This window comes from Papilio machaon, chromosome 18 (genome assembly GCF_912999745.1).
Source record: "Papilio machaon chromosome 18, ilPapMach1.1, whole genome shotgun sequence".
Classification (NCBI taxonomy): domain Eukaryota; kingdom Metazoa; phylum Arthropoda; class Insecta; order Lepidoptera; family Papilionidae; genus Papilio; species Papilio machaon.
The window spans coordinates 6,157,162-6,182,143 of NC_060003.1; the positions used below are offsets into that span (position 1 = coordinate 6,157,162).

Here is a 24,982-nt window from a genome sequence, read left to right on the forward strand (position 1 = left end):
TTTATCATTTGGTCTTTGTAAATGTTAAATTCGATCAGAATTACACTTGTCAAAATATAATCGATTTTTAATCGATTCTAAAATAAAATAATAATTTTACACCTTAATGAGGTCAAATTCCAAATTAAGTAGTCACTAATAGTTGAGATTTTAGTAAAAAAAAAACAGTAGTAGATATTGTTATATAAAAACGTAACGTTGTGTAATAAATGTCACATAAAATGGGAACAATTTTCATTATAAAGTGACCATAAATTCGGCTTAATCACGAAAACTGTTCTTTTTTCAAATAGTTGAAATCTTGGCCTCAATTTGTTTGAAATGTTTTTAATTTTATATTCTGAGGAATAATTTTACAATAGCAATAATCTTACATCTTGTACATTACATAAAAAGAGAATTCGAATATTTTTTTTACCTTTTTAACATAATTAAAATCCACAACACAAACACAAAATTATTCCAGATTCATCCACTTTATGAAAAATCAAAACAAAAAACTGAAAAAAAATGTGAAAACATATTTTACCACCGGAGGCACTTTTCTTTAACTTAACAAACACTTAACTTAAGTCATTCATTGCGTAAAAGAGCACTTCCTCTGACGTCATTATCATTAGGTCCTCGATTATGTTACTTTGAATCATTATGGTACAGCGAACTGTAATAGCCAGCAAGTTCATTGTAACAATCAAAATCAGTAATGAGCTTTTAAGAAGAATTATTTTGACATGCAATTTCACGTTTACATTTTTCCTTAAGAGTCAGTTATTACGAAAAATGTAGTTAAACGAATACGTTCGTGTTGATGTTTCATTCATTCTTGAATCAAATCTTAGCTACTAGCCGCCTAACTTCGACCGCGCGCGATCAGTTAAGTGGCGCGGCTAGCCGCTAAGTAAAAAAAAGGCTTTAAACAGATGAAAACCGATAAATGCGTATCAAAATCATACGAAATCAATTTTTACTTCCGCTATCTTGCAGTTACGGGATTAGTTATTTACTTAACTTTGTCTTTAACTTAAAATCAACTTAGATGATGACGTAACACACATACGTACGTAACGACCATGTGCTAATCAACGCAGTGACGAAACGTTTAAGTTCAAAGTTTAAATAAACACAAGCGTCTCCTACGAGAGTCTTCATAAAACTACAGTTGCAAGATGAAAAAAAAATTAGATATAACGTTTTAATAAAAATAATTATATTCATAAATGTCTACGAAGATGGTATATTTTGGTCATAATAATATTATTCTTCGAACGATGCGGCTAGTTAGCGACTTTTCGAAAGGTTAGCTTAGCACGAATCATTGTGACAATCGCCTTCGTATCGTCATCTTCAATTATGTCAAAATTAATATGAGATTTCTGGTATACTTTACGCCCGATAGGGGGCGCTATACTGAGTTTAATACAAATGTTGTCGATCATGTTACGATGGCCATTGTCACAAATATTCGTGCTAGGCCCATTGTAGTCGATACGATATCATTACTTATTAGTATTCAACGGTATGTCAAAACAATTTAGGCAAGTAAAAGAATACCGTAAATATAAAGTAAAATCAGCAGTGAAATTTCAAAGATTTTAAACCTTATATTAATTCGATTTTTATCACATGTAATTCAGGAAATTCAATTTGAAACTGTTCGTCTTTTGACAGATACAAAATAATACAAATACAGATCAATACAAAACAATGTTGCAAGATAATTTGATGAAACTTTTATTAGTTTAATGCTATGAACATTAAAGAGACAATGAAAATTACTTAAACTAAAATCGGTAGCGCAATTAAATGCCTGTTAATTGATGTTCATTACTGATTTCTGCAGCAAGATGCCTTCGCCATACAACAGCGAGCAACTCAATGATGCGACAGTTGCCAAGCGGAATAAGGTTGCGAAACACAAATTTTAAAGTATCGATAAATTTTAATTTTAACTTTTTCAGATTGTGAAAACTCACCTGGTCTTCCTTGAGTTCAAATTGACCTATTTGGGAATAACTGTTATATATTTTTAAGTAGGAAAAGCCCATTTATGAAGTAATTGTTTTTCGTATATTCTTGTCTTAATAATTCGTCATAGTTTATAAAGCTGATCCCAGGGGTGTAATAGAGCATGATATTATTTTAAGGGCAAGAATGACACAAGACATAAGTCGGGAGATGTCACTGCAAAAAAACTTCCGCAGTCCTATGTCCTAGTTCTATAAAACAGTTTTACAATGGTCTTCTTCTTCTTCTTCTTCTTGTGCCTCTCCACTATTGGAGGTTGGCCGTCAGCTTAGCGAAATTCTTCCTATCTTGCGCCAAGCGAAACAAGTCTTCAACGTTTACAATGGTACACATACAAATTTAAATTGTTTCATAAAAATCAGATTTTAAATAACTTAAACAAAATCGATATCGATATGTGTACGTAATAATTTATTCGATATCGACAATGTGCACAAACACCACTAGACATGTTTTATCAGTTTCCAAACTTGGTTCTGTAGCCGAAGATGCTCCATTGGAAAACTAAGCACGTATCAATTTGTTTTTACATGTGTAGCGTTGAAAGAAAAATATTTCGGGACTCTTGTTTTGTTAATGGTCGGTATATCTTATTAAAGTTGGGTTATATGTACTTACATATGGATATTTTATGAGGGAACAGACGATTGCATCGAATGGAATTCTGTCCTTATAAAAATCATGTAACTAACTTAAGTATATGTTTTGGTTCGTAATCTATACCATTATTATCAAGAGGACAGACTTGTTCGTTTGCATTGAACAAGCTTTGAAACTTCTTAATCGATTTGAAAAATTTTTTCATTGTTAGAAAGATACACGATCTACGTGACATAGATTATATCTTACTAGGTTTGTTTTTAATTTCGCGCGGATGAAGTCGCGGGCAAATGCTGATAGTATCATAAGGAGACTGTTCGTAAGCGAGACTCTGCCTCAAGTTGACCTATAATGAAATCATTTTTCCGAAGTTTAATTTAGAAAACACCAGAAACAAAACTTTTATTTTTGTCAATTTTTAAGCCCTAAAACATAGACGATGTTATACATTTTTTAAAAGTGATTAATCTTTAGGTATCTTTATTAACTGAGGTTTATAAATAAAAGTACTACAACATGTTCTTCTATTTACAAAAAACATGCTTAATTTTTATTTATTTATAACGACAGAAACCTCTACGAGCACACCTGAATATTTTCCACTGCCGAATCCCTTGTACCTATAAAAAGGTATACTGATGATTGTTGCGTTCAACTAGCTCTATCTGTTGAAAAAGTTTTGTAAACTTCAGATGAAATAATGAAAATATTTTAATTGCATAAATAACCTCATTTATACAATGTATAATGTATTTTGAAATAATTGTTAATTTAAAAAAAAAATTGTTCGAAATCAATGGAAATATAAATTTTTTGCGAACAAATAGCGCCATCTAGTTTCAACACTGGCGTAATCGCCAGAGAGTACTATCAAAGAGCAATTTACGTTTGAATAAAGTTAAGTCACAAATTTTAAAAATATGGATGAAATGAATGCTGATACTGTGCATTACTTCAAAGCATCTTATTTATATGAAATTTATGAACTTCAAGAAAGATAATTGTTATTATTTTGTATTTTCCATACTCTGTACTTATACGAAGAATCTTACTCTTTGCTTTGACGTGTGTAGACGTCAGATCAGGGACAAGTCAACTCCTAACCTAAAAAGCCACAGCAGTCTTTTTTAGTTTTAGTTTTTAGTCTAAAATATTTATTATACAAAATGTTTTTGCTTTGTAGTGATGTTTAAAAATATATTTCATAATATAAGCAATTTAGTAAATTATTCATCGAAGTCAAAATACAGTATTATCAAACGTTTTAATTCAATAAACATGAAGGTTCGTAGTCTTTTAGTCCAAAAAACCATGTTTTATTAGATAAAACATTAACTTTATAGAATTCAAAACAACTCTTCACAGAATATTACTGTGTTCTCACAAGTTTTTCACACCTATAATTATTAATCACAATTAGAACTTACTTTTTAACACATCGTATTTACAGATCGGCACACACGATGGTGTTTTTCATTGCGACGAGGTTTTAGCCTGCTGCATGTTAAAATTGTTACCTAACTTCAAAGATGCTGAAATAGTACGTACAAGAGATATGGAGAAGCTAAACACGTGTGACATAGTTGTGGATGTTGGTGCTGTTTTTGACCATGAGAAACAACGCTATGATCATCATCAGAGAGAATTTAATGAAACATTAAGCACTGTGAGACCAGAACTAGGTGATAAGTATAAAATCAAGTAAGTTATATCTTATTATTATAGCTAATACTGTTTAGCTGCTCACAATCCACATATGAAGGACACATGCTCAAGCACGACAGATATGATCTCCTCCAACTCATCGTGATGGGAAAAGTTGCCGGCAAAAGGAGTGTTGGTAATCGGAAGAAATCGTGGTTGCGCAACATCAGAGAGTAGACTGGAATTGCGAGTGCCGTCCAAGTGATTCTCCTCTCAATGGATAAACAGAAATATGGAACTGACCTCCAAACTTTGCAATTCTGAGAGGCACCTCAAGAAGAATATGTGGATTAAAATGTAACATAATTTTAATGCACATAACACATACATTGTGAAAACCAAAATTCGCAGATCCCAGATAAGCTAAGCTAGAAACAATACTAAATTACATAGAGTTACAAAGACTGATAATTATATAATCCACTTTTACTGTATTACCATAGTGCAGTAATAAATTAAACATAGATTTGTTATTAAGTTCATAGAAATTTAATTACAAATGAATTAAAAGATAATCTTTACTCTTATTTCAGGTTAAGTTCTGCAGGTCTTGTTTATGCATTCTATGGTGAAAAAGTAATTCGTACTCTCCAACCTAAGGATGCACCTTTAAGCGATGATAACTTAAAAGTTATCTTTAAAAAGGTCTACGAAAACTTGATAGAAGAAATAGACGGCATTGACAATGGTGTACCAATGACAGTTGAAGAACCAAAATACAAAATTCGTACACATTTAAGTGCTCGTGTTGGCAGACTTAATCCAGAATGGAACAGTAAACAAACAGTTGATATGAATGAAGTTTTTAAAGAAGCAATGAATATGGTTAGAGAAGAATTTACGTTTATGGTTAATTATTCAATATCAGTATGGTTGCCAGCTCGTGATTATGTTAAATCTGCATTAGAGAGTAGATTTGAGGTACACAAATCCGGAGAGATCTTGGAGTTCAAAGAGAGGTTCCCTTGGAAAGAACATTTATTTGATTTGGAAACTGAAATGGGTTTAGAACATCAAACTAAATATGTCATATTTAATGATAAACCTAACTCGTGGAGAGTGCAAGCAGTTTCTGTGGATCCACTTAGCTTTTTACTAAGGTTAGTGTAATCATTTATTTATAGACTTGTATAAATAGTGTCGGTTTTGTTTTGACATCTATATATATAAAAGAAAGTCGTGTTAGTTACACTATTTATAACTCAAGAACGGCTGAATCGATTTGACTGATAATTAGTGGGCAGGTAGCTTAGAACCAGGAAACGGACATAGGATAATTTTTACCCCGTTTTCTATTTTTTATTCCGCGCGGACGGAGTCGCGGGTAAAAGCTAGTTTAATATAAGACCATTTTCGAAATGTCAAAAGTGTGGTGTGACACAAAAATAAACCAGTGTCATGAAAAGATTTCCCAAATTTCAAAATGTTAATAAAATTAAAATCTAAGTAAATTTAAACATTTGAATTTTTTTTATTTAAATTAAAGACAATTTTTTGTTCTATTTCATAAAATTATAATAATTTTAAAAATTATTTAAATATAATAAACATATTAATAATCTTTACTACTAATATATAGAACTAAACTATAAACATATGAAAAGAGCTTGTATTTGGTTAACTTATTATGAAAATATTATAATATAAATGGCAATACTGGGGAAATTTACCACGAACAAGGCCAAACACGCCTTGTTTTTGTGCTCCTAAGGCTACATCTATAGGTCTATGAATTTATGAATGTTCTTCGTGTTTCTCTACTGAAATACACCTACTTCTCATTTTCTTTTAAAAAATTCAGTACAATACATTTTTAAAGGTGTTATAGCTTTGAACTCTCAATTAAAATGCTTTGGTATTAAATACAGTAGTAACATAACCTTATCAATTTGGCTAGATTTTATTATTAGACGGTAGCAGTGAAATACATCACTTATTTATTTAAAGGGATTTTTTTATAAATACTAGTATTATAAAGAGAAAAGATTTGATTGTTTGTTTGCATTGAATAGGTTCTGAAGCTACTGTAATTACTTTATTTTACTGTAAATTTAAAAAATTCTCTCAATTTTGGGTAGCTACGCTATCCCTGGGCGACATTGGCTATGTTTATAACTAATTTTTTTTAACAGAGGAAATTGAGGGTAACTGCTAGTTTTTTAAATTAACGTATTATAAATGAAAAATATATTTGAAACTAGCTTTTACCCGCGACTCCGTCCGCGCGGAATAAAAAATAGAAAACGGGGTAAAAATGATCCTATGTCCGTTCTAAGCTACCTGCCCACCAATTTTCAGTCAAATCGATTCAGCCGTTCTTGAGTTATAAATAGTGTAACTAACACGACTTTCTTTTATATATAAAGATGACAAAGTCTTTTTTTTTATTACAGGAAGCCACTCCACAAAGACTGGTGGGGTGTCAGAGATGAAATACTGAGTAAAGTGTCAGGTATAGACGGTTGTATCTTTTGTCATAGTACCGGGTTCATCGGTGGCAATGTGTCAAGAGATGGTGCTTTGAAGATGGCTATTGCTAGTTTGGAAGCCAACGAATAATATATATAATAAATTATTACTATACATAATCTTTGTATAATTTTTTTTCTTCTCTATATGAGTCTTTTGATATAATGAGACAGATGTATAATAAATAAAAGCCTTTTAAAGTTATACTTTAATAATAAGGTAAGATAAAGCTTATATACTATGTCATAGTTTACTTAATTATTTTTTTCATCAATGACATTAATTTTATCATCATCTTTCACTTCATCAACATTCATCTCAACTGAATCACCATTTTCTTTATCAACTACATCACCGTTTTCTTTATCAACTTCATCACCATTTTCTTTAGCAACTTCACCATTTACTTTGTCAAAGTCATCGTTCTCCTTCTCATCTTCATCATCAGACTCTTGTTCGTTTTCCATCTCCTTTTCACTAGGAACATCATCAGATGGCTCGTAGTTGTGTTTGTTCAGTTTCTCAAGCCAAAATGCCATAGATTTATCTTCAATTTCACCTTTGACTATGTTAGGATATATTTTTTCCCTTTTAAATGTCTGAACCGAATCCTCTTCAGCTTCCCAAGTGAGACTGTCATGGCTGTCTTTGAATTTTGCGTCATATCTTTCATAGTGTACCTGAGAAAGTTATTTTTATTCATTACGATTTTTCTTTTCATGTATTACTGCGGTAAGTTTATAATCTGTATCATATTGATCCCTTTCTTTCTTGTAACAAAAATGAGATAGCAATTTTTTTTATGTCTAGACTCCTGTCCAAATTTATAAAATTAATATAATTACAGTGTCTGAATTGATTGAATGTGGATAGCTGAAAAGGTAGAGGAAGACCAAAGAATGTATGGATTGTGTGAAAGAGGATATGCGTAAGAAGGGGGTAAATTCAGATATAACGGCTGATAGAGATGTATGGAGGAGTTGATAATACTGTGCCGACCCTCCATGAGGATAAGGGCAGGTTGATAATGGACTTATAAAAAACTCAAACTTTGATCTCAAGGTTAGAAAACAGAATATTGATTTAAACTACTGAACCTTTTTCCTCCAAAAAGCATAAAGACACAAATTAGCAGAATTTGGTTTAATGCAAAAAAAATTAATTCAACTCGCAATTATTAATTTGTTCACTATATGAGTGTTTGTTTGTCTTACCTTATCCAGAACTAGTCCTAGACCAGGCGCAGTTGGGATCATGACTTTATCTTTGCCGAATGCCTTTTCTAATGTAGAGATGTCTGTGTGTCCTCGCACAACTGCAATCATCAGACCGACCATCTTCCTGATTTGGTGGAGCATAAAACTTTGGCCCTGTATCAATATTAAGTTGAATTTACTAAAAGTTTAAGTGACTATGCTGCATTTTTGGTGGAAAAAGCCCTTAACATGTTTTTTTGCATTATTTATTTTTTGGTTATAAGTGCTACAAAAATAAAATTTGATTCTAATATTAATCATAGTATTCATCATCAGCTCAGTATACGTCCCCACTGAGGAGCTCGGAGTCTACCCTAAGTTAGGAGTGACTAGGACATAGTCAACTACGCTGGTCCAGTGCGGGTTGACTTCACACATATCATTGAATTTCTTCTCAGATATGTGCAGCATCACGATGTTTTCCTTCATCGTAAGAACGTCGGATAAATGTACATATGTAATACGAGAATCGAAACATATTGGTACATGGCGGGATTCGAACCCAAGACCTGCAGATTGCAAGTCAAGTGCTTAACCCCTGAGCCACCGATAATATACTAGTATTGTAAAACGAAATTTTGGATGGATGGATATTTGTTACAAGGTATCTATTGAAAGGCTTAAGGGATCTCGGTTAAATAATCTGAAAGAACACATAGGCTACTTACGAAGCTTTTTTTATATTTTGTCAGACCGGGACGTGGGCAAAAGCTAACATTAAATAAGCATACTAGATATAATAAATATTTGTAAAGGTTTTTGTCACAGTTAGTTAGAATTTAAGAGTAACTAATATTGAGTTACTGAGACCAAAATCTCCCTTTAAAATTTAAATATTGTTCTCTGTTTCGTCAAAGATAATTTTCTTTGGTCTTAAAAACCCACAATTAATTGAGTGTTTACACTTTCAGTACTAACTATTTGCCTGACGATTTCACAGGAAAAGTCATAGAGATGTGTTAATTTGTATGAACTTACCTTCACCAATAACTCGGCAAACTCCCATTCAGAATCAACAAACACTCTATCCAGAGTGAAGCTCATCATATATCTGGATGCGGAAGGATCTTGGTAATGTCTGAAATGAAGATTTATTTTTAGGTGTTTTATTTTAAACTATAAGTTGCCCGCGACTTTGTCTCTCCGGAATTTAAAAACTATTAATAAATAAAGCCTTTGTTACTCGCAGATATTGTAACTTTCAAACACACAAACTATTTCAAATTGGTTTAGTAGTTTCAGAGCTTATTGAATGCAAATCAACAATCTTTCCTCTTTATATTATTAGCATAAATTTGGAAGTTTTATTTTTGTTTCTTGCTAACACATGAGTTATTTATAAATCTAGATTTTTGTTGATAGGGCTAGGATTTTAGTTAAATGTTAAAAAGTTTGTGTTCATTAAAATACTGTCGCCCGCGACTCCATCCGCGCGGAATTTAAAAAAAACTTAATAAGTTGCCTATGTGTTCGACTGACTATGTTCTACATCCATACCAAAATTCAGCAAGATCCGTGCAGCCGTTGTTGAGATACCTTCAAACAAACATCCATCCATCCAAACATTCGCATTTATAATATTAGTAAGGTTAAGTCTACTTACTTCTTTTCTGTAAAGTTGTGATAACTTTTCGTTCCTATATAAAAAGCCAATACATCATTAACTGCTTTCAATTTGTCCTCCGTTATTCTGTATAACTTCTTCTCCTCATCATTAACAAAATCAGATTCAAAAGCATATGTTGGAAGAGTATAGCTATATGTTCGTGCGTTGCATTTGATCTTAGAGTTGAACTTATTTGTGACTCTTTTCACACCAAATACTTTAATGTTTTCCGGTAAACGTTTATTGATTTCCTCTATGTCAATTTCCAGAGCTATAATAAAAATAAATAATTTGTTAATTACTTTATTCCAATCATCTATATATATATATATATATAAAAGAAAGTCGTGTTAATTACACTATTTATAACTCAAGGTTGGTCGAACTGATTTAGCTGAAAATTGATGGGAAGGTATGCATTTTTTTTATTCCGCGCGGACGGAGTCGCGGGTAAAAGCTAGTAGATAATAAATTTAAAATCAGACCAATATTTTAGACATTCTAACATTATTAGTATACAAAAGATATCAAGACACATTTAAACCCCAGAAAATTAATGTCAGATCATATCCCTACCGAGACGCTCAAATACTACCAAAGTTAATGGTGACTAAATCATTATCAATCATGCTGACCCAGTGCGGGTTGTTTGACTTGGTCAATATTACAGTGTAAACTCTTTATAACGATATCCTTTATAACTGCAGTGTTTCTGCCCCCATGGCAAAGAAACATACAGATGAGCAAAGGCCCTATCTGTTCTGCATTGCAACGCTTAGTTATAATTTGTTCATTATTATTTTTTTTTTATGTACATTACTTTTCGTGTCCTTAGTTTTAATTATATTAGTGATCTTTAGGTTTTATTTTCTTTTAATGTTTTAATTGTATAATAAGTGTTGTAATGTCTTTGAACGGATTAAATGGCTTATTATTATTATTATTATAACAATAAACTCCCTGTAACGTTGAAGTGAGTCAAACTTGGTTGGTTTGCATTAAAACCCACATATTGAAACACTCTTTATAGCGATACGCCATTCCTATTACAAAGAAATGTGTTCATATTTGTAGACAGTAAATATTTATTATCGGTATTATTGTTTATGTTATGTTATCTTGTTAATTTGGTGTTTTTTTTTTGTTCACTCCATATAACGACAACTCTCTATAACGACAAAAATGTTCAGTCCCTTGAGTTTCGTTATTAAAGAGTTTACACTGTATTTACAAAAAAACTGGCTTTTTAAACTCCTTGAACAATCTCCTATAATTAAAAACTGCTTAAATTAATAAATACTTACGTAACTTAAGTGAGACAACTTGTCGTGCTGCGGAAACACCTTTGTCAGTTCTGGAACTCCTCTGGAATTGGGCATTTTGTTGGTTAACAAAGTCCTCCTCCGTTATATACTTTGCCTCAAACAGTGCCTTCATCAGATCCTCTTCAATAGTCCTCACTCCAGGATTCCTAAGTACAATCAAATATATTTTTTTAATTTCGGATTATCATCTTTATTAAGGACTAGCTTTTACCCGCGACTCCGTCCGCGCGGAATAGAAAATGGGGTAAAAATTATCCTATGTCCGTTTCCTGGTTCTAAGCTACCTGCCCACCAATTTTCAGTCAAATCGATTCAGCCGTTCTTGAGTTATAAATAGTGTAACTAACACGTCTTTCTTTTATATATATAGATATAGATTCTTTTTTTTTTAATCTTGTCTTGATTTAAATAATATTTCTTTTTTTTATCTTTACATCTACAATTGAGTTGCAGTTTTCTTATTAATATTTTTTCCATAGATATCTAGATTTTTTTAACATCTTCCAGTGCTTACCGTTGCATACCATAGTAATCAACTCCGCAATAACCTAACAGCATTGCCATTTTCTTCCTTTTTATTCTTTCAAATGGAGCATCACACGGTTTCTTTCCATCTGTCTCACCATCTTCTTTTTTATCCTTAATTTCATCTTCCCATTGACGCTTATTACGTTGCATATAACGCGTGAATTTTTTATCACGGACAAGTTTATCGGCTTCAGTTTGTGTTGCCGCCTCAATTTCTAAAAAGTGACCAAACAGTAAATTAAAAGAAAAAAACACAATTTGAACATAAATTAACAACGGATTGTACCCCTATGACACTGGGAACTCAAATCAAATGACCCTCATTTGTCACACATTGAAACTGGTTTAAGCTAGTGGAGGTCACAATAGACCTACTCCATTCAAACCCACATACATAAAAATGTATATGGGAAAAAAACTTTACCCTCCTATGTCAGTCAAGTAAAAATACAACAACACAAAGTTAACAATCATTCTGTATTCATGTAGCGAGGCTGCTCGAAGCACTAATTTGCAATGAGTGCCAAAATAAAAAAAAATATGATGATTTTTCTTTAAGACAGCATTTTCTTCTCTGTGCACTTGGATTTTTTTTTATTAGTAGCCTTTGTATTCATCCAGATTATGATTTTCATCTATGGCAAATTTCATCAAGATCCCTTTAGCCGTTCTGACGATAACTTCTAACAATTATCCATCCATCCATACATGTAAACATTGACATTTATAATATTAGTAAGAATATCTGACCGGATAGACAGTCTTGTCTTAACTATGAATATTGAATTCAAATGTTTAGCATTTTTAATTCTTCTTTTATACGAACCTTCTTCAACACAATAATAAACACAACTAACAAAGATTTTGTGAATTTTGTTACATCAACACATGATGTGATGACCAAAGGAAATAGTGATTAATTTTTTTGTACTGTTCTATAATTAACAATATCATAATTATAATATAATAGATAGTTGCAAAGTTTTAACCAAATGGAAACAAAAAGCAATATTGTTCTTCCAAAATAAAAATTAGTGGCTACTTACTACTACTCTAACAAAATGACTTACCAATAACATTTTTAGGGTCTGTTTGAGTTGCTGCCTCCATTCCTGTTACAGCTCTTATTTGGAAGCCTAAAAATAAATAATTTAATTAATAAAAATTTCAAATATCTAGACTTCCTGTGGAATAAATCTGCTTAACAGAAAATCTAACAAGCTAGTGAAAGAGCTTCAGGTAATTTCATAGACTTGAGAGAATTATTGATTTTGTATCGCACATGTTACCAATCTTTCTAAAATTGCGAAGTGACCCCTGCCCATAGACATTAGCAATGTATGTATGAGGTTATGTTTTGAATGAAGTCAAATAATAATGTGCAATAAACTTCTTTCTATATAAATAATAATGGACAAATTAGTAAAATTAAATAATCTTATGATGTTATAGACAGACACGATTAATAATTATGCTTTAATACCTGATCTTGCTATGGTATGTCGCGGCAGAGTCTGTCTTACGGTACATACAAACGAAGTTAATAATCTTAAGGACATACCTACAACAACATTAAAGAGCAGACACTTTAAAGTTACTTTTGTCAGTAATATTTGTTTTATTTCGAAAATAAATCTATAAACTTCCTGACATTGTTATCTCTCCCTTGATTTTCTTTATGTCAAAAATTCAACTGTCATTTCTGGTCGTGTCATGTCAATCTTGTTACCGATTCCTACATAAGATTGCCAGTAAATTGTTACTTTTTTTACAAAATAAGGTTAATTTCTACAAAAAAAATCCTGAAAATGTGGGTATATTTTATATAAAACTTTTTAAGCTTCAATCTTAGCATCGAAAATACTATATTTCCCTAGTTAATTTTTGTGACAACTGTATTTATAATGTCTCGATGCGCATGTGTGGATTCAGCGCATGCCTAAAGGTTACATTAATGTAGAATGCGATATTCATTCACAATGGGTTGAGGCAGTGATAAAAATGAGAGGCGGAAGCTCAGAAAGATTGGTTGTGCGTGCTTCTCGCAGAAGAGGAGAAACACGCGCAAAACTAACAAAGTACATTACCGTTGTGTTAGCTGCTATTCTCAGTGGCGGAGGTTCTGCTCTCCTATTCTTAGTGCCATTGTACGCTGACCCAGCTTTGAGTGCCCTAGCGGCCGACTTTGACCCAGTGCCCGCGGAATGTGTGACAGAGAGGCGTGATGACCGACTCGGACTGGATAACTGCACTTGGGCGTCTTGCAGAGAAGGTTGCACCAGCGACGCCTACAAATGTATTCAATTGCATGTGAAATATAAAGCGTACAGCGAAGAATGGCGGCCCGCCGTACTCTACGTGAATATAAAGGGTTGCGGGTATCCTCCGGTGGTCGATTGCGACAATTTTACAATTAATTATGGATACGTCGGAGCCAGATATCCTTGTTTCTGGTCGAGAGCGGACAATACTGTGGTCGTACCTCGCTGGTCAAGGGGAGAACAAGTGGCTATCGTGACGAGGACCTTGGCATTGCCGTTGTTTCTTTCTGGGTGCGCGGGTATCGGTCTCTGCGCCCTGCATTGTGAATGCAGACCGCGCCGTCGCCGCCGCCCGCCGCGCCGCCCTCCCCGACTACCGACGCTCTCGCCAGACGAAACATCGGTTTATAGATTAGGTTAGTTTTGCTAAAAATCTTCCAATTTCGAGTGTTTACCTACCTTATGGCACAAAGATAAATTAACTACTAGATATTTCATTGTACATTCTATAGTAAGTAAATGAGTGTAAATAATAAAATGGAGTTTTATTTAGCCATTTAATGACTCAAAATTCTAAGTCAAGATCCTTCCATTTGAGTACTCCTTCCTTCCTTTTCTTTATCCCGTAGAGGACCACTACAAAATAATTTAGCACTACTTAATCTATATCTATATATATAAAAGAAAGTTGTGTTAGTTACACCATTTATAACTCAAGAACGGCTGAATCGATTTGACTGAAAATTGGTGGGCAGGTAGCTTAGAACCAGGAATAGGACATAGGATAATTTTTACCCCGTTTTTTTATTATTTTTATTCCGCGCGGACGGAGTCGCGGGTAAAAGCTAGTCTATATATATAAAAGAAAGTCGTGTTAGTTACACCATTTATAACTCAAGAACGGCTGAATCGATTTGACTGAAAATTGGTGGGCAGGTAGCTTAGAACCTGGAAAGGGACATAGGGTAATTTTTACCCCGTTTTCTATTTTTTATTCCTCGCGGACGGAGTCGCGGGTAAAAGCTAGTATATATATAAAAGAAAGTCGTGTTAGTTACACCATTTATAACTCAAGAACGGCTGAATCGATTTGGCTGAAAATTGGTGGGCATGAAGCTTAGAACCAGGAATTGGACATAGGATAATTTTTACCCCTTTTTTTTTATTCCGCGTGGACGGAGTCGCGGGTAAAAGCTAGTTTTATATAAATAAAAATAATATTCAAAGTTTGTACAAGGTTTACCCTCAAGGGTGTACAATAACAATAGGAAAAGTAAGTTTGTATGGGAATATGTAAGATTTATGCGAATTTTTTGTAAGTTTAATATTTTTATTGTATTAAGTAAAAAAATAATTAGCTTGAATCATTAAAAATACCACCAGAAGACAGTTTTTCACGCGATCGAAATTGTGAGCACAGCTAGTGAGTGGGCAATATTATAAAAACGAGCAACATTGTGTTCTAAAAACATTAACGTTCAGAAACAAGAGGACGATATAATGCATTATGTTTGTTCGTGCTACCGAGAATCACGAACACAAATTTCTAGTGTAATTTATTCAAACAATAGCTTTTGTTAAAATACAGAGCATAAATCTCATCTGTTTTATGCTCTAAAAAGAAATTGTATTATTCTTTTCATATCAGCCAGTGTTTAACATGTTATATGAAAAAAACGGTCATGGTCTTTGAAAAAAAAAAATGCTATAGAATCCATTGAATAAGTCGCGAAGATAACCTTGTAATGAAGTATCATTAAGGTCATAAACCACTTTCACGAATGGCTCTTAAGGTCAAACATCACTTGAAACCATCGATCCGCCTCTTGCAATATAGGCTAATGTAACTAGCTGATATTTCCCTTATAAATACATAGTCCGAATCAAGAATTCAACTTTTTAAACAAACGTTACATCCAGTAGAGGAAACCCATTTTACTATTTTATATATTCTCCAGCAATGTGAAATTTATGCTTGAAAATATTCTAGGATTTTCGAATTTTAGTGTTAACATTATTAGTGTATGACTTGATCTGGAAAAATATAAAATACTAGTTTTTACCCGCGACTTCGTCCGCGCGGAATAAAAAAAAATGCACACAAGATAAAAAAGTTCCTATGTCCGTCTCCTAATTCTAAGCTACTTCCCCATCAATTTTCAGCTAAATCAGTTCGACTGATCTTGAGTTATAAATAGTGTAACTAACACGACTTTCTTTTATATATATAGATATTTAAATAAATAGCATGATACAAGTAAAATAAAACAACTCCAATAAAAGTAAATAGTTTTATTTCAAGGTTTATAATGCGTCTTTATATCTTTAGAGTACAAAATTATGTTTTCGTTTCAGTCCAATACCATTCGTATTAGTTCTGAACATTCAGTCTTCATGCGTACTTTTCACACGTCCACTTTCTAACAAGTTAAAAACAAAAAAGACCACATCTGTCATTATTTTGAATGAAATGTCAAATTTGTGTCAAAAAGGCAAAGGCCATTGAAACATAGAGCCATAATAATTTTCTGCCATAACTGTTGCGATAAAGCTTTTAATTTTACCTCTTGATTATTATTTATATTGATGGAATAAATAGAAGTACACTGGCAGTATTATTTAACATTACATTATAATATGATTACATCAATTTACCTATTCTAAGAACAATCCTATTCGGAAGCACTGGCTATATAGAAACAGTAGATTTCGGCACTTTATATAACTTCCTTACAAAAACAATTAGCTATACGACTGTGGCGTGACTTGATATTAGGAGAACAGAATAAAACATTATAGTAGAATTTAAAACGGAGCGTTTACACATATTTCATTTAATTTACATTTTGTACAAAAGGATATAAAATTTAATATAAAATCGAAGCCACAGCCACACAAATTGGACAACAAAATATTCTTGGCTACATCTATTTCAAGGTAAATGCTTTTTTAAAGGCACCGCTTACTGAAGTTTCGTCTATACAAATGGTCTGGTCACAAAATATTTTACGGCGCATCGGTAAACAATCTCATCATCAGATCAATGACAAACACAAAATAAATGGTAACTTTACATAAAAAACTGTGAGAACACACCTCGACAACATAAACGCGCATAACTTAGCTGAAATAAAAAAAAAACAAGACAGTCTAATAAAATAAAAAAAAGTTAACTGCGACACCTTCAACCCGTTTTTAAGTCACTAAAATAGGTGTCGCAACAAATTAATGGAATAGAATCTTTTAAGTTAAAAAAAAAAATAGTAAAAGACGAAAAAATAAATCGGAAATCACTCGAAAAATTCCATTCCATTTTACAATTCTGCTAAAATATATACACTATATTAAAAAAATAAATTAAAACAAACATCTTTATTCACAACCTCTCCCTTATCCAAAACAGCTTATTTCATGTCATAAATTCTTCAAGGAATTCTCTAAATTTCATTCCATTTGCTATTTCAGATATTATTAACTACATTGTTATAATATTAAGGTGATTGATAAAAAAAATAAAAGAAACTGTCGAACTAAAATTTGCTGTACAACAAACAGCCAAAAATAAAATTAATTTGATTAAAAAAGTAGATAGACCATAGACTAAAAATTTGACATAACAATGTTATGGTGTTGCCATATTATAAATATTGCCGAAACATTGGCAGAGTTTCATGTAAAAATGTAAAAGTGAGGTTATATTCTTATGGAATGATCTCAATCTCAAAAGAATTAATTAAAATCACCTTAATATCGTTCACTCAATCATAAATGCTAAAGAGGAAATTATTGCTCAAACAATAATTTCGACAATTCAACTAAGAGCGAATACGCAATTTTCCTTCAAACAAATTAAAACTTCATTTATATTCTTTGACATTAGATACAAAATGTACGGCACAGCCATTTAACGTAATTTAATTTTTTTTTCTGTCATATTTAATTTAATCAATTTCACCATTACCCTGTTGAACTATTTATATATATTAAATATCTGTTATGAATAAAAAAAATGGAAAAAACTTGAAGGTAATGTTAATAGTCAAAGAAATATATTTTGTACCTAGAGGAATCTCCACGAGATTTTCTTGAGGCATATGGTGAAAATGTACCTAAGTAATTTGTTTCTATCTATTCTACGATTATATTGTTATATAATCTATACAATTTACGCAATAACTAGATAGTTTATTAGTAAGATTAATACAAAAAGAAATTTCAGTCATATTAAAGGCCAAGCCGTTATTGATATATTTTTTACACCTTATTATACATGGTGTTTTTATTGCTATTATAGTAACATTATCTATTAGAGGGAAAAATGCTGCACAAGAAATATTTTTTTTAATACTTTAATAATGGCATCACTTTTCCCTCTCTACAAAACGTTAGATTAACTATTGCATTGATAATGTGTCACAAATGTATCTATAAATAACAACTGACTTCAGAAAAATTAGTGTTGTGACTCAGTCTGATTTATTTAATTTAATTTAAAAAGAATTTCTAGAAATTGTAACCGAAAACTACTGTACAAAAGTTAAGATGTAAAAAAAAAGAAAACGGATTAATATTCAACATAAGTAAATAGTAAATTAATATATTATGTACAAGAAAAAAATTACATTACGTCATTCCTAAAATATATTAAATAAAGACGAGTTTTTTTTTTTAAATTGAGTCACATCACTAGAATTAAATTTCAAATGTGTTTATGTTCTGTAGTAAATTATAATTGCTAAGTAAAAGTTAAAGACAATTTATCGTTGCATTAATTAATCTGACGAATAAATTATCACGCAATAATATTTTTTTATCAGCATAATATCGGAATAAGGCAATTTACCCTAATACAGTTCAAAGAATTATCGTCTACATCGTTTCTACGTCCATATTCATGAATACTTGAGCAATACATTGTCTCAACAATACATTAAATATTGCTTTTTTTAAACACCAATGAAATAGATTTCTGTTTTTTTTTTTTTAAACACAACTTTCGGAATAGACATCTGAATACATTTATTATCTGTTGAAAATTACTTGCAAGATTGATCTGTCACATCTATGAGTAACCAGAGATATTTTTTTTAATCTACATTAAAATTTAAATCAAAAGAATTTTCAGCTTAGAGCCTATAAAATTAATTTTAATTTATTAAATGTAGAAATCCATTTCATTGGATATATTAACCAACTATATAGGAACATTAAATTCATGAATGTGGATTTAAGTATATTTATAAGAAAGTGATCAAAGAACAACTTGGGACATTTGCGAGGCTAACCGATAACGTTTCCTTTCCAACTCTATATTATTATCTAAGCCACGTTTAACAGCTACATTAGAAGGTGTTACCGTATCTAAGCTGGCTTCAATTAATCTTGAAGATCGACAGAATCTGTAATCCGCTGGATTATTAACTCTCTGACAGGTCATATCAATAGCTGTTGGTAGACGATAGTAATCTTGTATATTGACATTCGGTGCTGGATTATTATCTGAAAGATCTAGAACAGAATAAGCATTGTCTAACCTTCTTTCTGTCACTGATCGATGTCTGTAATCTATGTTGATGGAACTTGATGTACTGCAGGAACTGGTCGCTGGTGACACTTGACAGTTCGGGGAATGGCAAGGTGTCAGGTTGGGCGAAGTCCTAGCGCTGCCGTAGCCCTGATCTATCTCGGAATCACCGTTACCATCACGCGACTTCAATATTTGCATCATCCTGGAACAAAATGATCTTTAATTATCTTTTTTTTATCTATAAAAGGGGGAATATTATTTGAGGTATATCAGAATATTCGCTTCTTTGTTATAACCAGTAGAAAGGATATCAACCAAAAGGGATATCAACTTTCTAACGCTCTAATAATGCGTCTTTTCGGCCTTTGATCATCATTTAATAACTTAAAAAAAATTGATCCTTCGAGCAGGATTAAATGAATTTAATAATTTCATACATTCATTTAAGTTACAAGCTAAAGCCATAATATTTCTTTGTAATAAATATGTGTTGGCGCAATCAATATCCATAACGAACACTAAGCACTGGTAGGGCTGCCATCTTGCAAATCAAGCATTTCGGTTTGAATCGTCATAAGGCGAACACGTGCTCGGTGGACGTTACTATTTTTTTTTTATATTAAAAAATGGCAAACGAGCAAACGGCCACATGAATTCGCCGAAATGGCGAAGCGACCGCTACCCATAGTCATCGGAAATTGCAGATGTGTTGCCTACCCTCAACGACGAAGGAGGAGACGCACAAAAAGAGAATATTTAACCTTTCTATGCATCTCCTCCTCCATCAAATCCACCTCCCTTACCCATCCTTTCCTTATAAGAAAAGGGTGGGAAGGGAAAGAGGACTAAAATTTGATCTCCGACACTATACTCATCAGACTGTACTTGGAATTACTTCCAATTCACGCCTGTCTTCTGTGTGGTCGTGGTATTTCACTGAGCGAGGACAATTCGTGCAACTGATGTTGTTGCTGGCGTCTACCACTATCATATACTATACGTAACTCCAATTCTATCTTAACAATCCTAAATTACGTTACTAAAGACATTCACTGTATCATCTAGAATTATAGATTTAGTAATTACAACAATAGTTATTTTATTAAAATACCCGCAAGTCCCTTCCCGCTCAAAGATGTCAGATAACCTTGATGATAGTCGAGAGACATCATATGGATTATAAAGTTTTCATGTTAACTTACCTCTGCAGTAAACGTGCAATAGGAGCTACACTGGTGGGTTTCCTGCCGGTGGCTGTAGCGAGCCAGCCCGGCCATGCACACAGGCCGAGGTCTGCTCGCGCACATGCAACACATGCGCAGCCCACGTCAACTGACTCTACCACTTTCAAACGCACATCTGAGAACAATAGATTAACAAATAATATCTGTAAAAACTTAGAATTTCACTTCTTCAACATTAATCGTTAGTATCTGAGACAGAAATTCCCATTAAAATTCATCCATTCAGTCTCGTAACGCCCACTGCTGGGCATAGGCCTCCCCCAAAGATCGCCACGATGATACTCCCGTAACCTTGTCCAAATCATTGGTCCATCTTACGGGAGGCCTGCCCGTGGCCGCCATTCCAGTACTTTGCGGCCCCATCGGCCGTCCGTTCTGCGGGCAATATGGCTGGCCCATCCCCACTTAAGTTTAACAATTCTTCCCATTTAAAACATACTGTTCTCAGTTTTGTCGAACATAATGACAAGGATATGTTTTATATATGATCTCGGAAACCAACGGTAAGTCTCCTTAACTCTTATTCACTGGTAAATTTATGCATTTTATATAATTAACCTGTATGTAATAAAGTTTTCTTTAATAATATTAAGCTGATAACCACTTTTGAAGGAAAAAGTAATAACTCACCAGACAATGTTAAATCTAAATACGCTTCAAGCAGTTTGGCACCGTCTCGCTTGAAGCGCCTCACAAACTTGGGATGTCTAGTGGTCAGGTCACTATCTGTGATGACATACTGCGCTAGTAGCGCTGCAAAAGTGACAGGAGTGGGGGCGAGCAACCTCCACCGTACATGCTGACCAACCATCCACTCCAGTTGTCTGAACGTCTTGCCGCAGAGCTGGACACCACTCACTTTGGATAATGTTTTCAATGTTGGTGCCCGGCTGAATTTCTCTTCACTCTTTGCTGTAAGAGAAATTTATTTAAGATAAAAAATACACGTAATGTAACGTATAGGTGGAAGGGTATTGTAAAACTTTACGACATATAACCAAAGAGGTGGTTGGGGTCAGAATTTGTTAAAAAATATCACCTGTTTAATGGACAACCCCTAAGGTGACAAAAGGTCATGAAAAAGAAATAAATAAAGGTCTATTGCACACCAGTCTTTAATGCTATTTGGATCATATTGACCTAATCCAGGTCACACAAATTCAAGACTCTTGTGGCAACCTTATACATTCACATCTATAAAACAGCGTTATTAAATATTTCTCTATAAATGGATAGGCGATTGTTTGGAAATGACAACTTTTGCCTCGTTCCGATTTAAGCGCATCTCTTGATGTTACGTGACAGTTAGTTCTATTTACATTTTTAGTTCGAATACACACTACCATTACAAACCGCTATCATCAACGCCAAAAAAGGCGGAAATCAAAGAGGCACAAAATTTTTCATCTTATAGCCAGTCTATTTGTAGAGGTCTGTGAATATTACCCACCTGCTAAACTGAGACAGGCTAGCGCGACGTGTGTGAGTCTATCAGAGCGCAGTCTGTGAGCGTCCATGAAAAGGTCCAGTTGTGCAACAGCTGAGTGTAGTGTTGCTAACGTCAGACCGAGCTTCTTTGTGACGTCACGCAGTTGCTGCACTAGAGCGCCACGGAATTCCAACTGAAATAAAAACAATTATAATTAATATATATACTAAAATGTATGAGTTTTTTTTCTATAATATAACAATTGAAGTACAAAAAAGTATTAAAAAATAGTAAAATATTTTATATTATTTCATAATAATTAAATATATTTAATAGTTTTTATTTACTTTCATTTAAAATAAAAAGCTAAATTTATATAGGTTTTGGTTTGCGACAATAAATTTCAATAACACAAGCAAAAGGACTTATTTTACACATAAATTGAAGAAATATTTCAGACTAAAGAGATGTAAAATAATAACAAATCATCATATATTTATTAGTGCAAAATATAGGCCTATAAAAAAATAAAGCTGTAACTTAAAAAAGAAAAAATATTGTGCAATTTGTAAAATGCAACATAACATATTGCACAATTCACAATAAGAATCACAATATGAAATAACAAAATATTTGAAACTATTGCATCAATTATATTCGAGAATTTAAGATAGAAGTGTCATGGACTAAACAAACAGGAAATTTGAAAGTAATTTAATAAGACAGTTTATGGTTGAACTTAGCCGCTATTTCCACTAGTACAAGGAAACATTTTTCATTCATATATTTTAATCTATGTATGTTTATATGTGCCTTTTCCGATTTGACCATGAGGCCTAGCATGAAAATTTGAGTGAGAGTGTTGATTACATCAACTAAATTTGTATTAGATTTGCCTATTGGGCATAAAATATTATGTCAAATCTCATACAAATTATGACAATTTTGTAGCCTGTTCCGTACTACTTCACCGCCTTAACAATTGAATGAATATAAATGAGTGAGTATTATTTTAAATTGTATTTATCTCCAGTATTATAGAGGTAAAGTAAGTACAGATTTTTTTAAGGTTTAAGGAGAAGTTTAAGTACGAGTGTAGAGTACACCAGCAGAGGTAGGCCCAGGAAAAGATGGATGGATTGCATGAAAGGTGACAGGAGGAAAGCAGTGATAACTGTGTTGACTATAAATTGATTTGGAGGATGGAAACTTGCACCAACCCATCATAAGTGGAAAAAGGACAGGTAAGTAATGAGTTCTAAATTAAAGTGTGTAAGTGACTTACACGGAAACCAAACTTTTTTTCAATCTTTTGTTAATAAATTAATCTGTTGATAATAGTTTAATTTATTTACATATAGTGCATATAAGGTTTTTATCCCCTTTATCATCCTTCCTGTTTTAATGGAGTAAATTAAATTAATTATTATATATAATTATAATTATATTATTATAAAAAAAAAGTGTTTATTATATGAAAAAAGTGTCCCATAAAATGATAAAGAATATCAGTGTTGTTAATTATATTTAAATGTATTTAATTCCAGATAATAAAAGGTTAATACCGTTTTATGTTGAAACCATTATTGCAAAATTTACATTTGTACAATGTGTTTGAATGTAATTTTCCATACAATAACTTTACATAGCTGTAAATGGAATAATTTATATGCTGATATAATTTAATAAATCATTGTAATAATTATGCAACTTACTTGTGGAGATTGGAGGTGAATTATTGGTTTCTGTGCCTCTTGTTCAAGTAGATTTTTCCATATGTCGTCTCTGTACTCGCAATAATATTCGTCATCAGGATCCACAAGCATTGGCTAAAATAAAATGAAAATTAATACATTTCTTTTTATAATAAATTTTCTAACAAAAAAGGTTAAGTTAGCATATGTTAAAAAATTATTGATTACACGATGTTTAAAACACGGAACAAAGGAAATTTTTCTACTAAGGCGCAATTGTCACATGGATTTAAGTATGATACTGGAAAATCATTGTCATAAAATTAAAATTATTTTCAGCCAGTAACAACAAATGTTACATGAATTAAAATTATAAGAACAATGCTATATCGCGTATCAATTAATAATGTTAACACAACTTACACTTATTTCAATCTTCACCTCAGGTTTCTCGGGTTTTATCACAGTATCATTTGAGGTTTGGCTCCTCACACTCGACAAATTAAGCTTCGACATGTTTAAGGACTCCATTGCTCAAGGAATTGCTTAAGCTTTAAAAATACCCACTAAAAACTGAGCTGAAATTAACACGTCGACTTTTTATATGACAGTCACCACGTGGAAACAAATGTCAAAAAACTCTGGGCATCATCTCGATTTTAGTGAATAATGAAAAAGCTCTATTTGATGTGCTTCGATCACTTGTTTCATGCTATTCAGTCATAAAATTGGACAAGATATTGCACATGGAATTATACAGTTCGACTACATCATGATGCAATTCCCGCAGCATTTTGACAATGACACAGATAGAGAAATAATTTAACTGACAGTTCTGCTCAGCTGCCAAAGAGTAAAATTTTACCATACCGTAATGGTTATGCCAAAAACAATGCTCAGTTATAAAATTAAAAAGCTCTCTAACGTTTTTATGGAAAAATTAGTGAAATTTAATAAATCTTATCTGGCTATGTTTTCGAAATTTCGGGCGAAAGAATGTTACACATTTGAAGGCATAAAATAACAGCCTTCATAATTATTATGAACAAAATGGTTATGACCATATATGGTCATTCGCGCTTTATTCTATGGTTTTACCAACATTTCAGCATCAGATAGTAGTGATGTCTCAGGTTGATTTTACATTTATCGATGCTACTTTGTTAAGATACGAACGAAATTTGAATAAACATTTTTGGCTACGCAGAAATCCACCGCGAAAATCGTGGGTCTCACAAAACCTTATTCATAACTTAGATCTATGTGCGAGGATAACATGCTATTTAATTACAAGTACCATATACTGTTTATTTT

General features: G+C 32.5%; 4 protein-coding genes across 5 annotated transcripts; 2 read left to right on the plus strand and 2 right to left on the minus strand.

The window, feature by feature from the left end:
- Window positions 1–3,703: 3,703 nt before the first annotated feature.
- LOC106707719 (MYG1 exonuclease) lies at window positions 3,704–6,908 on the plus strand. The gene is made up of 4 exons (XM_045682210.1): window positions 3,704–3,909; window positions 4,076–4,326; window positions 4,863–5,429; window positions 6,723–6,908. Exons 1-4 carry the CDS (start codon window positions 3,811–3,813, stop codon window positions 6,886–6,888), a joined length of 1,083 nt encoding a protein of 360 aa, XP_045538166.1. The 5' UTR covers window positions 3,704–3,810; the 3' UTR covers window positions 6,889–6,908.
- Window positions 6,909–7,046: 138 nt separating this feature from the next.
- LOC106721779 (tRNA pseudouridine synthase A) lies at window positions 7,047–13,214 on the minus strand. 2 transcript variants are annotated; one of them, XM_045682171.1, is made up of 8 exons: window positions 13,075–13,214; window positions 12,584–12,649; window positions 11,500–11,728; window positions 10,965–11,131; window positions 9,658–9,931; window positions 9,033–9,132; window positions 8,013–8,168; window positions 7,047–7,478 (listed from the first exon to the last, which is right to left on the minus strand). In XM_045682171.1, exons 2-8 carry the CDS (start codon window positions 12,621–12,623, stop codon window positions 7,053–7,055), a joined length of 1,392 nt encoding a protein of 463 aa, XP_045538127.1. In that variant the 5' UTR covers window positions 12,624–12,649; window positions 13,075–13,214; the 3' UTR covers window positions 7,047–7,052. The 2 variants fall into 2 exon arrangements, with proteins under 2 accessions (XP_045538127.1, XP_045538126.1); XM_045682170.1 differs by having other exon boundaries at window positions 12,997–13,214.
- Window positions 13,215–13,419: 205 nt separating this feature from the next.
- LOC106707705 (protein tipE) lies at window positions 13,420–14,277 on the plus strand. Its single transcript, XM_014499110.2, has one exon. The coding sequence runs from the start codon at window positions 13,449–13,451 to the stop codon at window positions 14,193–14,195; it is 747 nt and encodes a 248-aa protein (XP_014354596.1). The 5' UTR covers window positions 13,420–13,448; the 3' UTR covers window positions 14,196–14,277.
- Window positions 14,278–19,020: 4,743 nt separating this feature from the next.
- On the minus strand, window positions 19,021–24,468 carry LOC106721780. Its single transcript, XM_045682275.1, has 6 exons — window positions 24,092–24,468; window positions 23,690–23,803; window positions 21,996–22,167; window positions 21,176–21,457; window positions 20,504–20,660; window positions 19,021–19,503 (listed from the first exon to the last, which is right to left on the minus strand). The coding sequence occupies exons 1-6, from the start codon at window positions 24,197–24,199 to the stop codon at window positions 19,026–19,028; spliced, it is 1,311 nt and encodes a 436-aa protein (XP_045538231.1). The 5' UTR covers window positions 24,200–24,468; the 3' UTR covers window positions 19,021–19,025.
- Window positions 24,469–24,982: the final 514 nt, after the last annotated feature.

What these genes read in the sequence shown, in the direction of transcription:
- LOC106721780 (XM_045682275.1), bottom strand. Translation starts at nt 24,199, where the DNA reads ATGGAGTCCTTAAACATGTCGAAGCTTAATTTGTCGAGTGTGAGGAGC. An exon ending in AGGTGAAGATTGAAATAAGT is followed by an intron (nt 23,804 to 24,091) that starts GTAAGTTGTGTT and finishes ATTTTATTTTAG; the next exon opens with CCAATGCTTGTGGATCCTGA. An exon ending in TTCACCTCCAATCTCCACAA is followed by an intron (nt 22,168 to 23,689) that starts GTAAGTTGCATA and finishes TTTTTATTTCAG; the next exon opens with TTGGAATTCCGTGGCGCTCT.
- LOC106707705 (XM_014499110.2), top strand. Translation starts at nt 13,449, where the DNA reads ATGCCTAAAGGTTACATTAATGTAGAATGCGATATTCATTCACAATGG.
- LOC106707719 (XM_045682210.1), top strand. Translation starts at nt 3,811, where the DNA reads ATGTTTAAAAATATATTTCATAATATAAGCAATTTAGTAAATTATTCA. An exon ending in GGTGATAAGTATAAAATCAA is followed by an intron (nt 4,327 to 4,862) that starts GTAAGTTATATC and finishes CTCTTATTTCAG; the next exon opens with GTTAAGTTCTGCAGGTCTTG. An exon ending in CCACTTAGCTTTTTACTAAG is followed by an intron (nt 5,430 to 6,722) that starts GTTAGTGTAATC and finishes TTTTTATTACAG; the next exon opens with GAAGCCACTCCACAAAGACT.
- LOC106721779 (XM_045682170.1), bottom strand. Translation starts at nt 13,072, where the DNA reads ATGTCCTTAAGATTATTAACTTCGTTTGTATGTACCGTAAGACAGACT. An exon ending in AGACCCTAAAAATGTTATTG is followed by an intron (nt 11,729 to 12,583) that starts GTAAGTCATTTT and finishes GTCACTTTTTAG; the next exon opens with AAATTGAGGCGGCAACACAA. An exon ending in TAGGACTAGTTCTGGATAAG is followed by an intron (nt 7,479 to 8,012) that starts GTAAGACAAACA and finishes TAACTTTCTCAG; the next exon opens with GTACACTATGAAAGATATGA.